Below are 12,980 nucleotides of genomic sequence, written 5' to 3' on the forward strand. Positions count from 1 at the left end.
GCTTCCTTCCGCGGCCCCCCGCTGAGCCAGTCTGGGGAGAGTGGGGATTCTCCAGCTCCAGGCCGGCGCTGGGGCACCGTAGGGGATAACCTCCCCCGCAGGTGCGTCCCAGGCCCTCCGGGCCCCGCTTCTCAGCCGGCAGACCGAGACCCTGGGGTCGCCGCGCCCCAGTGCTCCAGGCCTGGATTTGGGTGCCTGCCCTGCGTGGGCAGTGCCCGCGGGACCTCGTAATTGCCCCAGAGTTGGCTGCAGGCCCAGGGGCTGGTTCTGCCCACGATCTTTGAAGTAAGTCTCCCTAATTGCTCCCCACACAGTTCAGCATCTGAAGCTCCCTCCTTCCACCGCACCTCCACCCTGGGCCCAGCCCCAGCTTGCCCCTTTGCTCCCCCTAGATGTCACTGAGGGGGTTGTCACACTCCGTTAGTCGCAGCTTCCCTGCTTTAAGAGAAGCCGGGCTCCATGGACCCTGACTGTGGGATCTTCTAGCCCCCGCGTCTGCCTTTGTGGGTGTTTGTGGTGGAGCCTTCTGGCCAGCCTTGTGTGGGTGCGTTAGGGTGGTGGCAGGAGAATTGGCTTGAGTCTGAACTGGAGGGCTTCCTGTAGGAAGTGGTTTGGGGAAATGTGCCCTGGAGACAGTGAAGCTGCCTGTGCAGCTGTCCGGGAGACCAAAGCCTTTAAAATAAACCTTGGGCATGCTGGGTGGACTCTAGCACCTCTAGAGTTAAGGTAGAGGCCCTCAGTGCCCAGGTGCCTTCCAAGCCTACACCAGAGCTCCGCAGTGGCACCAAGTAGACTTTTCTGATGCTACAGGTCTCGGGGCCCCTGGTGGCCAGAGTGAAACCTCTCCCTGGGCCCCTGGTTGGGAAGCAGATGTGTATGTACATGCAGGAGCTGTGGGGCCTGGTTGCCTAGCGCTTGCTGCTCTTCCCCAGTGGGGTTTGTGGGGTGGAGAGGAGCCCTGGGAAGGGCAGGGATCTAAGTTTCTACTATCTGCAGCCTAGACATTCATTTTAGATGGGGAAAGTGAAGTAACCCACCCTAGGGAGCACAGGTGCTGAGTGTCAGGGCTTGGATTTGAACCGAGGCCGGATCCAGAGCAGGCATCTTTGGTCTCATGGCTGAGGTTCTCCTGGCTGGGGAGGAAGAGCTGAGTGGCAGCTCATCTCCTAAGGCTGCGGGGGTGACTTTCCCATGGGGATCTCCAAGCATCAGCAGTGGCAGAGCCAGGAAGGCAGGAGGGAGCCTTCCCTGAGGAGTCTGCCCGCAGGCTGCCAGGAAGATGTCATCTTGGCTGCCTTGCCTTCACCCTGGTTATGAAATAAATGTGCCTGGGGCAAGGCCCTCCTGAGTCACACACTCGATCCTGCACGGACTGGAACCAAGTGCCTGACTTCTGGCCTGTGCCCCAACCCACCACCCAGGAGTTCCCTCCTAGACACAGCTGGAGGAAAGAGAAAGGCTCTCAGGGCTGGAGGTCAGGTGCTCAGACTCCTAGGTGCTTTCCTCCAGCACTGTGGAAGGCTCAGATGCTTCCCTGGGAGCCCATGGGTGACGCTTATTAGTGAGGTCCAACCCCTGAGACCTCTTCTTGGAGTTTCCCCATCCTCCACCCTGCTTTTGTTCCTCTGCAGGGATGTGCGGAGGCTGCCCAGGGTAACAGGATATTGGCCCAGATGTTATTGTTTACTGGTTTTACTTTTTTCATCTGTAGGGTGGGGGAGGAGACTGACTCCCCTCTTACAATCTGGGGTTCTGTGATTTCATGTAGTGGGAGCCATGGAAGGATGAAGAGGGAAGGAAGAGGCTGAGTGCCCCAAGGCTGGCAGGACTATGCTGGGGTGGGGTGGGGGTAGGGTGAGGTATGGTGAAGAGGAGACTGAGACGGGAAAGGGGCAGCTAGAGGCTTAGTGTCTTGGCTGAGAGTGGTAGCTGTATGCAAATGATATGCAAACGACACTGAGCATATGCAAATGAATGCTTTGTTGGGAGAGGGGGCAGCGTGTATCAGCTGGGCTGGCCAGAAGGTTGGCAGGCACTGGGGGAGGGGATCATCTGCCCCAGGCCAGGGCAGAGCCTGGTTCTAGCCCCAGAAGCCCCAGCTGCCTTGGCAGCCCTGCGGGGTGGAAGAAGCAGTGAGCTCATGGCACAGCTGGCGGGGAGGGCATTGTGTGGTGAGAACTAATGGGTCATGCCCTGTCCGCCGCAGGCCCCTGGCTCCATTGTCCGGCCCAGGTGACACAGCTGAGCCAACCGGTCCTTCTGAGTAGGAAGGATGGGGACCTGAGGCTGGGCTGGAAGCAGGGACAGGGGCAGGCACACTCTGTTCTGCTGGGATGCTGTCTGGATGGCCGGAAGTGGGGGTGTTCCTGGGTTCTGAGGCCAAGCTGGGCCTGTGCCACCTCTTTGAGTCCTGGATCCCTTTCGTCCCAGCATTCCTTCCCTGTTCTCAGAACAGGGCCAGCTGCGTACCAACTTTACCTAGGTTTCTCTTCCATTCACTGGCAGAAGTCAGGATTGGTGCTAGTGGAGCTGGGTGTGGACAGGGACTCAGGCAACTCTGACTCCTTCTTTTCCCCACAGGAATTGGGTGCTGTGCCCGGGAGGTGCTGGTCCCTAAGGGGCCCCTGTACCGTGTGGCTGGCACCACTGTCTTCATCCCCTGTAATGTGAGCGGCTACGAGGGCCCTGCCCAGCAAGACTTCGAGTGGTTCCAGTACAGGCCCAAGGCCCCAGAGACTGCACTGAGCATAATCAGCACAAGAGACGCCCAGTTCTCTTACGCGGTGTTTGCGGCCCGCGTGGAGGCCGGTGAACTGCAGATGCAGCGTCTCCAGGGTGATGCGGTGCTGCTCAGGATCGCCCACCTGCAGGCCCAGGATGCAGGAGTTTACGAATGTTACACTCCCTCCACTGATACCCGCTATCTGGGCAACTACAGTGGCAAGGTGGAGCTGAGAGGTACCGGACCCTGGGATGGGGTGGGCCACGCCCGCTCTCAGGGCAGAAATCAGGGTAGGGGACTAACTACCCTCAGGCTTTGCATTTGGGGAACTTGGAGGCTTCAGAATCACACAGTGGATCAGTGGCTGGTGGGAGACCCAAACCCAGATGTCTTCCTTGCAGTCACTGTTGCTTGTTGATCAGGCTGTCTCCTGGGAGAAGGGGAAGTGTCCTTGTGTGGGCCAGCGCTCCGCTCTGTTCCCCACAGGCTGGGGAAGACTGATGGGTTTAACAGACTCCATTCCTGGAGGCCGGAACCCAGCACTGGGGTGGGGAGAGTAGTAGAAGTTAGACCGTGTGCCATTCCCACTCTTAAATTTGTCTTCTAAGAGCTACTTTTCTTAGTATCAAACAGAGGCCAGTGTCAAACAAAAAGGTGCAAGGCCATGGGTTGGTTTGTGCAATTCAGAAGTATCTATTTATTTTTCGGTGCTGGGGACCAAACTCAGGACCTTGCGCTCGCGAGGCAGGTGTGGTGCCACTGAGCTAAATCCCTAGCCCTCAGCAAGTATTTATGGAGCGCCTTGGTATGCCCAGCACAGCGGTACTGCTGGGCTCCAGAGGAAATGATACAACATTCAGCCTTTGCCCTCTCGGCGCGCACAGGCTGCCGGCTCCCAGCCCTCCCTCATTCCAGCTGTCCTCTCTAGTTCTTCCAGATACACTGCAGGTGTCTGCTGCACCCCCGGGCCCCCGAGGCCGCCAGGCCCCAACCTCGCCCCCGCGCCTGACTGTGTACGAGGGACAGGAGCTGGCCCTGGGCTGCCTGGCGCAGACGAGCACACAGCAGCACACACACGTGGCTGTGTCCTTCGGGCGAGCGCTACCTGAAGCGCCAGTGGGCCGAGCAACTCTGCAGGAAGTGGTGGGACTGCGGTCTGACCTGGCTGTGGAGGCCGGGGGTCCCTATGCAGAGCGACTGACAGCCGGGGAGCTGAGGCTGGGCAAGGAAGGGGCTGATCGGTACCGCATGGTGGTGGGAGGCATCCAGGCGGGGGACGCAGGCACCTACCACTGTACTGCTGCAGAGTGGATTCAAGATCCTGATGGCAGCTGGGCCCAGATTGCCGAGAAAAGGGCCGTCCTGGCCCAGGTGGATGTGCAGACACTGTGTGAGTGTGGGAACTGGGACGGGCGTCTCAGCGGGCACTGGCCACCGGGGCCCCTAGATGGTCATCACTGGACTCCAGGGAACCCATTTCTGTAGCACGATCAGCCCCAGGGGTACTGCTTTCCTGTCAACCATGACCATGACTGATTTTCTCCGTCTAGAAATTGGGAGTGGGGAGAGGAGGGGCGTGGCTGCAGCGTCAGATTCAGGCCCCTGGGCAGCGGAGAGGGTCACATATGGTAAAGGGCAGGCCAAGCCTCTCAATCGCTGCCGGCACAGACAGAATTACAGGTGGGGACCCAGGTGCCTCTGTGCCCTCCCCCTATGACCCTCGTCCCCTCCTGTGTTTCAGCCAGCCAGCTGGCAGTGGCAGTGGGCCCTGGTGAACGCCGGATCGGCCCAGGGGAACCCTTGGAGCTGCTGTGCAACGTGTCTGGAGCGCTGCCCCCGCAGGGCCGCCACGCTGCTTACTCCGTGGGCTGGGAGATGGCACCCGCAGGGGCACCTGGGCCTGGCCGCCTGGTCGCCCAGCTGGACACAGAAGGTGTGGGCAGCCTGGGCCCTGGCTATGAGGGCCGGCACATTGCCATGGAGAAGGTGGCGTCCAGAACCTACCGTCTACGGCTGGAGGCTGCCAGGCCTGCTGACGCAGGCACCTACCGCTGCCTGGCTAAGGCCTATGTTCGAGGGTCTGGGACCCGGCTTCGTGAAGCGGCCAGCGCCCGCTCTCGACCGCTCCCTGTGCATGTGCGGGAGGAAGGTGAGCGGGTTGGGCCCTGATGGGGTTCCCGCTGGGAGCACTTTCCTTCCACGTCTGCTTCCCCCTCTCACTCTTCATCAGCTACATCCTGTGCCAGTTGCCTCCTTCACCAGGACTCGGGGACGACCCTGAGCTTCCTGGGGGGCTATCTGGACAAAGGCCCTAGCCTCATGACCTCTACCCTTTACCCTCTGACCTTTGCCCTTTTCCTGCAGGTGTGGCGCTGGAGGCAGTGGCATGGCTGGCAGGGGGCACTGTGTACCGGGGAGAGACCGCCTCGCTGTTGTGCAACATCTCGGTGCGCGGGGGCCCCCCCGGGCTGCGGCTGGCTGCCAGCTGGTGGGTGGAGCGACAGGATGACGAGGAGCAGAGTTCTGCCCCTGCCCAGCTGGTGGGCAGCATGGACCAGGATGGTGTGGCAGAGCTGGGGGTCCGGCCGGGAGGAGGCCCGGTCAGTGTGGAGCTGGTGGGGCCTCGAAGCCATCGGCTGAGACTGCACAGCTTGGGGCCCGAGGATGAAGGCGTGTACCACTGCGCCCCCAGCGCCTGGGTGCAGCACGCCGACTATAGCTGGTACCAGGCGGGTAGTGCCCGCTCGGGGCCTGTCACGGTCTACCCCTACACGCATGGTAAGTGACTTGCCTCCCAAGCCCCTGCCCTGTCCTTCCCTTTCTGTCTTCTCGCCCTTCTCCTCTGTGTCCTTACTGGGAAGAGCCCCTCAGGGCCCAGCTGCCCCTGGAGGTGGACTTGAGCACTGAGAGGGCAGGTGCTGGGCGGGGCTGGCTGTGCATGGACGGTGGGTCCAGAGAGGGAGAACGCCGGGCTAGGAGCGAGTGTGACAGTGTCTGAGTAGCCACCCTCTCTTGCCCAGCTCTAGATACCCTGTTTGTGCCCCTGCTGGTGGGTACAGGGGTGGCCCTGGTTACGGGTGCCATCGTCCTTGGCACCATCACCTGCTGCTTCATGAAGAGGCTGAGGAAGCGGTGATCCCTTGCTCCCCAGGTGAGGGAGAAGACACCCCACCCCCAGCTTTATCTCCCGAAAGCTTCCCTGTGCTGTCCTGAGCTGCTCTGTCCCAGGGCCCTCTTGGATGAGGAGCAGTCAGCTCAGCTCTGCAGGATCCTGCTTGTCACAGGATGAGGGCCAAGAAGGAGTCCTGCTTGCCCAGGGCTCTGTCCTTACTCCATTCTGCTCTCGCAGTTCTTGTAGGTGCCGACTGTCTTCCAGCCAGCTCCAAGCCGTCCTCTGTTTGCCTGAATACCCTTGCCCTCTGTCCACCTGCCTTTAATTTATTTGACCTGCTCCTGCCCAGGGTGGGAAATAAGACCCCACTCCCCATACGTTCCCTCCCAAACTCCTCCCTGGCCTCCTGTTCTTGGCCTCATACCCATCCTGTGTGAAGGCATTCCCCATCCTCGAAATAGTTTTTTTCTAAAATGTGAATAAACTTGTTTTATAAAATCCAGGCCTTGCTGTGTCTCCCCCCGCCGTGTGGCTGTCAAAGGCTGGGGTGTGCAGTGGGTAGGTTGTTGGCGGTTGACAACCTATTCTGAACAGTCTGGGCCTCTTCCTACCATAAACACCATCTGGCCTCTGTGAGCCTTGCCACGCACCCAGAAGGGGGCGCCTGGGTCCCATCGGCCACCTGAGTTGTCACTGCTGAGGCAGCTCCTCATGGGGCTCCTACATGGGGAGCGGAGCGTGCGGGAGGGTGAACTGCAGCTGAGCGTGGTCCCTGCTCCGCAGCCCTCTCCCAGGTTACAGGGCAGGGTGTTCCAGGGCCTGAGCCCTTTGTGAGCTCCCAGACTCACCACCCCCCTCAGCTCCTCTCCTGCGGGTTGTGCTAGTCCAGAGCCTGGCTCTTCCCGTCAGGCCCAGGGCCTCAGTCTTTTTTCTCCTGACTTTATAGTTATTCTGACAGCAGCAGAATAGTAGCCCCAGAACCCAGCCTGATGGGTGGTAGGGACAGTAGCAGTCAGGGGAGCCTGCACCCCACCCTGTGTGGCTTCGCTTTCACTTAAGGATTCTCTGGTCCTTAAATTCTCAGTTCTGCACCTTAAGAGGCATCCAGTCTACCTCCTTCGATTCAACTATTTAACATTTATTGAGTTTTACTAGTTTGCTAAGTCATTTTTACAGATGAGGAAACTGAGGCACAGAGACTTATGTGACTTTCTCAGAGTCATACAGTTAATCAGCAACAGTGTTGGCACTGGAACCCCCATCTCCTGACTCTGCACTGTGCAGTGGTGACCTGAGCGTGGTGGTGGTGAGGACAGGTGTGACAGCATCTCAGTGATTTCCGGGCAGGAGGGGCCTGCTGTAGCCTCAGTTTCTCCATCTGTTCCATTGCAGCAGCTTCAGTGCTAAATGAGTATGCGTGGGAACCAAGCAGCTACCCTTCCTGTCCGGTCTCCCATCTGTTTCACTGAATTAACTCTACCTCGCTCCCCGTTCCCCCGCCCCACATCTGTTCTTGGGGGAGCAGCCGATGCTAGCCTTCAGGGGCCCTGGCTTTAACTGAGGGTGACTCAGGTGGCCCTAGGACCTCAGACGGAAAGACATCCATGCCTGGACTGAAGGACTTGGTCCTTTAAGTCCTTTAAAGTGGGACGACCCCTTTTCTCCTAGGAGACACGCAGTGCCTCATAGGATCTCTGCTTCCCAGCCTAGACCAGGATGGACTGGGGTGCCTGCCTCCCCCAAGTACTTCAGACTTTTATGCAAGGACAGGAGTGGGGAGTGCCAGGCCTGGAGGGACATCTGAGACATACTCGCCCGAGCTATATGCTTTCTCCAAGAGGCCAACCTTTGGGCCTCTCAACTGACCCCAGGCCCCTTCTTTCCGCCACTGACCTCCCCTCTCCTGGGATGGCTCTTGTCACAGTGGTACAGACAGCAGGCCACAGACACACCCACAGGTCTGGACTCTGTTTTCCTCTCAGTCATTCCTGCCTCTTCAGGTTTTTGTTGTTGTTGTTTGTTTGGTTTTTGGTACCAGGGCTTGAACTCAGGACCTTATGCTTGAGAGGCCGCCTCTTCAGTCTTAGAATCTTTTCCTGCTTTAAACTTTTCAGCCTGCGCTCAGGTCTCCCTACCCACACACAATCCTCTACCCTTCCTATTTCTCCGCTGGAAGGTCCTCAGCTCACACGCCCGTCTAGTAGCGTCAGTGTAACCTGGGAATGAGTTAGACGTGTCAATTTCTAGCTTCCACCTGACCTATTGAGTCAGAGCCCTGGGAGAAGGGCCCAGCGATGGGTGTTTTAACAAGCTCTCTAGGCGATTCTGTACGCAGCAGTTTTACGACTGCAGGCTTTCCTCATTTTCCTTGCCTTACTCAACTTCTAGCTTTCGGATTCCTGAAACTCTCCCATCTCCTGCTCCAAGAGATTGCGCAGGTTCTCAGGGTGAGCTGGATCTCATTCCACCACCACAGGTTTATTCCTGTTCCTTCCATGAGCCTGTGTTCCAGGACGAGGAACCAGGTCGGTGAGTGTCCGCTATACCCAACTTCTCCGCAGTGATTTAAATGAGCCCGCAGAGCCCCCAAGGACAAACTCTGCTTTCCCAAGGGTTTCCCACTCTCTAGATCTTTCCCCTGGCCTTTCTTCTGCTTCGGAAGCTCTCTCCTCCTGCTTCTGCGGTGTTATCTGCAAGATCTCACTTCACTGTCACGAAATAGCCATCCCTCGTCCCAGGGCCCCAGCTCTGGCATCTGCTCCGGCTGCCTGTTCCCCCACACCCCGAGGATTAAGGTCCCTGACACTTCGCCAAGTTCTCTTGCAACCCTTTCTCCTGCTGAGCCTGTCACCGTGGGAAGGTGGAGGTGGGAGGGCACCATCCTCACTGCGTCCACCTCCACCCAGTCTTCTCTCCTCGGGTTCGGCTTAGGCTATTGTGTCCACTTAGGTGGGCCACACACAGGGAGGCTGGTGAGGAGGCGAGTGAGGACTGTCCCCAAAGCCACGCGTCTGGCCTGGGGCTGCGTCTGTCTGGAGGGAAAGGATTCCTTCTAGAACTTGCACAGAGGTGTGCTTCCCGTATCCACAGCCCATTTAACTGTCCATCAGCCCCCACCTTCCCATGCAGCCCCCACAAGTTCATCCTTCCGACTGTCCACCCAGCCATGAACAGATATGAAGGTCAAACGCAGACTGGTCTGTTCACCGTTCCCCGCCCTCCATTCTCCTGAAAACCTTCCTATTGGATCCTAGACTCAAGTTCTCAGGGGGCCTCTCCAATGTTAGCACGTTCCCCAGGACCCCGCCTGCTTTCTCCTCTTCCACCTCCACTATCCAGCTCCCCATGTACCTGTGTCTGGCTCCTGTCTGCCACAGGGGTCTGGAGCAAACCGGTCACACCTTGGACTCATCCTCTGGGGGTGGCAGGCAGCCATTCTGCTCCTTGTCATCCCCATCTCCCCCACCTGAGCCCTCCCCGGCTCCCTCCTCCTCCACCTTCTCATCCAGCCGGCTGGGGATGGACCAGTAGAGATGGGCATCAAGGCGGGCTGCAGCCTCTGCCAGCTCCCGGGCGCTGCATGAAGGTGTGGGCACCTCAAAGGTCTCATGGAAGCTGGCATAGTCCACCTCGTAGAAGCCGTCCTCCAGGGTCAGCACTGATGTGAAGCGGTGGCCCCATAGCACCTCGTCCACCAAGTAGGAGCTCCGAGCTTGGCACGTCATCCCTGGGGGTGAGGGCACAGGTCAGCGGGATCCCAGCTGCAGGGATCCCTCTCCTGCCTCTGCTCCCAAAACGCTGTTCCCAGCACCCTCCCCTCCACCCCTCCCTAAGGGCCCCCACCTTCCTTTGGTCCAGCCCTTTTTTGCCCATCCTCACTAAGTTTCCACTGGCCAGTCCACACTCCCCCCTCTTTCTTTGGCGATGCCAGTCAGAGAAGCTTAACCTTGGAACTTAACCTTAAGGATCAGCTGGTCTAATTCCCACTCCACACAGGGCTCCCCACTGGAGCATTCCCAACAGTGGGCATCTAGCTTGTACTTGGTTGCCTCCCAGGATTGAGAAGCTCATCACCTCACAAAGAACCCACTCCTTTGAGCGATGCCTCTATAGTTGGGGCATTCTTTTTATACCAGCTGAAATCTGCCTCCTGGGATTTTTCACCCTTGCTATTCCCTTCCCACTTGACACCTGTTTGGGTGTCTGAAAACAAGAGTCTCTGGTTTCCTTATGTCTTCACCTCTGAGACTGAAAATCCCTGCCTGTTCCTCAACTGACCTGGCTTCCACAAGATTTACTTTCTTGATTGCAAACCAGAATGGCCAAGGGGACCCGTAGGTGCCCCTCTGAGTGTGGCAGATTCTCCCACTGTGGCCTGATCCATATGTAAGAGAGGGCTCACCATTTCAAAATCTCTTGCTTCTGGCCAGGGTGTTTTAACTAATGGGGCCTGTGATTACCTTACATAAATGGTTTTGGAAGCCGCCTCACATCCCTGCGACATCAAGCCCATGGCCAACTAAAAACCCTCAGTTCTTTTTTTTTCACCAAAGCTCTTCCATGCTGTGCTTACATAAGTGATTTTTTTAAAAAGCCTAAATGTAGAATTTTATATTTATTCCTTTTTAAATGTCATCTTGTTGGGTTTTGGCTCATTACTCTTGCTTTTCAAAAGCACTCTGCATCCCAAAATATTACCATCCTTTCCGGCTTTGTCTCTTCAGAAACATCAGACATTTGCATCCCTACCCTATTCTCCTTTAGTGTCCTGTCTACCCTGTTGGGCGTTGCACCCCCAGGCCGGGACATTCTCCAAGCCCAGGGCCTCTCCAAAAACGAGTATGCACCTTGGAACCAATGGGGAGGGTTGTAGAAGGGTGACCGCAGGCTAACCAGAGGCTGGATCTAACGCCGAGACGCTGGCCCTGGGACATCTGGGTGGCACTGGCTGGAATAGGAAGAATCCGCTGGGAGACGGAAGAAGAGAAACAGCGAGGGAAGGAAAGAGGGAGGGGCGGAGAGGCGGAGAGGAAGGGGCCTGGAGAAAAAGGAATAAGAGGGCAGGGCAGAAACCTCCCTGAAAGGAGGGGGCCTGCCCGAGGTACTGGTGAAAAATGAGCAACAGCTGGCGAGCAAAAGGAAGGGCGGCGGGTTGAGGGGGAAAGAGGGAAGTGCTAGGGAAAGCCCCGGGAGAGTGAAGGAGAAATGGGAAGGAACGCTGAGGGGGTGGTGGAGGTGCCTTCGCGGACAGAATGAAGGGACCGGGGAAGGGCAGTGGAGACACCAGTACAGTGAGCAACAGCAGCTCTGGCCCTAGCGCCATGGCTGGAACTGCAGTGCCCCCTAGTGGGCCCTTGATTCTCCACCTGCATGTTCCTTAACCTTTAGATCTCAAATCCTTAAGGGACAGCTCCCGCACTGGTCTTCCCCTGCCTGCACACAAACCTTTCACTGTGTAGGCCTGAGATAGAGGTACAGACATCGCAGGTGAGTTTCCAGTTCCTTAGCGGAAGGGGCTAGAACTGGTAGCATTATTATTTCCCTTGTCAGTGGAAGCTGATAAGTCTGAAGCAGAAACGAGACCAGGTATCAACCTCTCCTTGAGGTCCTCTCCTAGGAGCAACTCAAGCCATGAACAACCTTGACCATCGAATTCCAGCGACTTACAATTATCAATAAGAAAAACCATGCCCCAAACCTCCATTCTGTCTCTGCATCATTAAACACTGAGGCGGCAGCCCTGCGTTCAATCCAGATACCACTTGCTACTTACTTACTTTCTTTCTTTCTTTCTCTTTTTTTTTGTTTGCACTGGGGATTGAACTCAGGACCTTGTGCTTGCAGTGCAGGTGGCAGAACCACTGAGCAAAATCCCTGGCCCCACCACTTGCTACTTACCGGCCTATGAGAGGGTACAATTAGCCTTTTCGTTGAAGCTAAGTCTCTAACAAATGAGCACAATACTCAGAAGTTACCCTCAGAGGGTTCTGGCTAAGATGAAACGAATTCAGAGATGCAAAGTGCTTTGGACCTGTGCACCTGGAGTGTTAGAGACTAGTCTTACTCCCCGATTCCAAGGGGTACGTACCTCTCCGTATTTCAGAGCATTTCTCAGTATTTCTCTCAGCCATTTCAGAGAATTTCTCCAAGCTTTTGTGCGAAACTGTGGGGTTCACGCCTTCCCTTGGCCCCTAGGTCATCCCACGTCAACTTCCCATCCTCCACCAGCCTCTCCCTCCATCCTCCCGCACCACCCTGACCTCTCTTCTTGCTCCTGCTCTTTTCACCTGGGAACCCCGCTCCCTCCACTCCTGGGGCCCGTCCGCACCCGTGGCTTCCACCATGCCCTCGAGGATGACCACGATCTCGAAGTCGTCCCGCTCCAGGGCGCGGCGCGACGCCTCCCAGAAGGGGCTGGCGGCGTCGATTTCGTGGCTGATGACGAGCGGCGAGACGAGGAAGAGGCGGTCGTCGCCCGTGTCGAAGCCCACGCTGAGGTCGGTCTGGTGCAGCGGGATGAACTCGCCCTCCAGCGTCTGGCGCGAGCGGATGAGCTTGGCACGGATGGAGGCCTCGACGATGTGCGAGGAGCGCAGGTCGCCCACGCGGAACATGAGGCACAGGCGCCCGTCGCGCAAGGACACCACGGCGTGCGAGGAGAAGACGAGCGTGGCGGCTCGCTTGTTGGGCTGCGAGATCTTGACGAACATGCAGCCCACCATGAAGGCGTTCACCATGGAGCCCAGGATGGCCTGCAGCAGCAGCAGCACGATGCCCTCGGGGCACTGGTCGGTGATGACGCGGTGCCCGTAGCCGATGGTGGTCTCCGTCTCGATGGAGAAGAGGAAGGCGGCCACGAAGCCGTTGAGGTTGTTGACGCACGGCGTCCACGCGGTGTCCTCCAGGTGCTCCAGGTCGCCGCGGCCGTAGGCGATCAGCCACCAGATGGCGCCGAAGAAGAGCCAGGTGAGCGCGTAGGCGAGCACGAAGAAGAGCAGGCTGAGGCGCCACTGCAGGTCCACGAGCGTGGTGAACAGGTCGGTCAGGTAGCGGTACGTCTCGCGCACGTTGCCCTGTTGCACATTGCACCTGCCGTCCTTCTCCACGTAGCGCTGGCGCCCGCGGCGCCGGGGCGGCTCCTCCGGC

General features: G+C 57.9%; 2 protein-coding genes across 3 annotated transcripts in view; one reads left to right on the top strand and one right to left on the bottom strand.

Annotated features, from left to right (window-relative positions):
* Igsf8 (immunoglobulin superfamily member 8) overlaps window positions 1-6,153 on the top strand; it is a 22,621-nt gene extending 16,468 nt beyond the window's left edge. The window contains exons 1-7 of one of the 2 annotated variants that reach the window (XM_010616677.1): window positions 2,126-2,171; window positions 2,581-2,958; window positions 3,651-4,112; window positions 4,464-4,871; window positions 5,087-5,500; window positions 5,743-5,873; window positions 6,072-6,153. In XM_010616677.1, coding sequence (XP_010614979.1) covers window positions 2,141-2,171; window positions 2,581-2,958; window positions 3,651-4,112; window positions 4,464-4,871; window positions 5,087-5,500; window positions 5,743-5,858 — 1,809 coding nt within the window. In that variant the 5' untranslated portion in view covers window positions 2,126-2,140 and the 3' untranslated portion in view covers window positions 5,859-5,873; window positions 6,072-6,153. Of the gene's footprint in view, window positions 1-2,125; window positions 2,172-2,580; window positions 2,959-3,650; window positions 4,113-4,463; window positions 4,872-5,086; window positions 5,501-5,742; window positions 5,874-6,071 lie in introns of those variants that run through there. The other variant, XM_033765699.1, reaches the window with a different exon arrangement.
* Window positions 6,154-6,175: 22 nt separating this feature from the next.
* Kcnj9 (potassium inwardly rectifying channel subfamily J member 9) overlaps window positions 6,176-12,980 on the bottom strand; it is an 8,547-nt gene continuing 1,742 nt past the window's right edge. Inside the window, exons 2-3 of the mRNA XM_010616699.1 lie at window positions 12,163-12,973; window positions 6,176-9,561 (exon numbers count right to left, since the gene is read on the bottom strand). Coding sequence (XP_010615001.1) covers window positions 9,230-9,561; window positions 12,163-12,973 — 1,143 coding nt within the window. The 3' untranslated portion in view covers window positions 6,176-9,229. The remainder of the gene's footprint in view (window positions 9,562-12,162; window positions 12,974-12,980) is intronic.

The sequence above is a fragment of the Fukomys damarensis genome, unplaced genomic scaffold, assembly GCF_012274545.1.
Source record: "Fukomys damarensis isolate Sample0158 unplaced genomic scaffold, DMR_v1.0_HiC HiC_scaffold_19, whole genome shotgun sequence".
Lineage (NCBI taxonomy): Eukaryota > Metazoa > Chordata > Mammalia > Rodentia > Bathyergidae > Fukomys > Fukomys damarensis.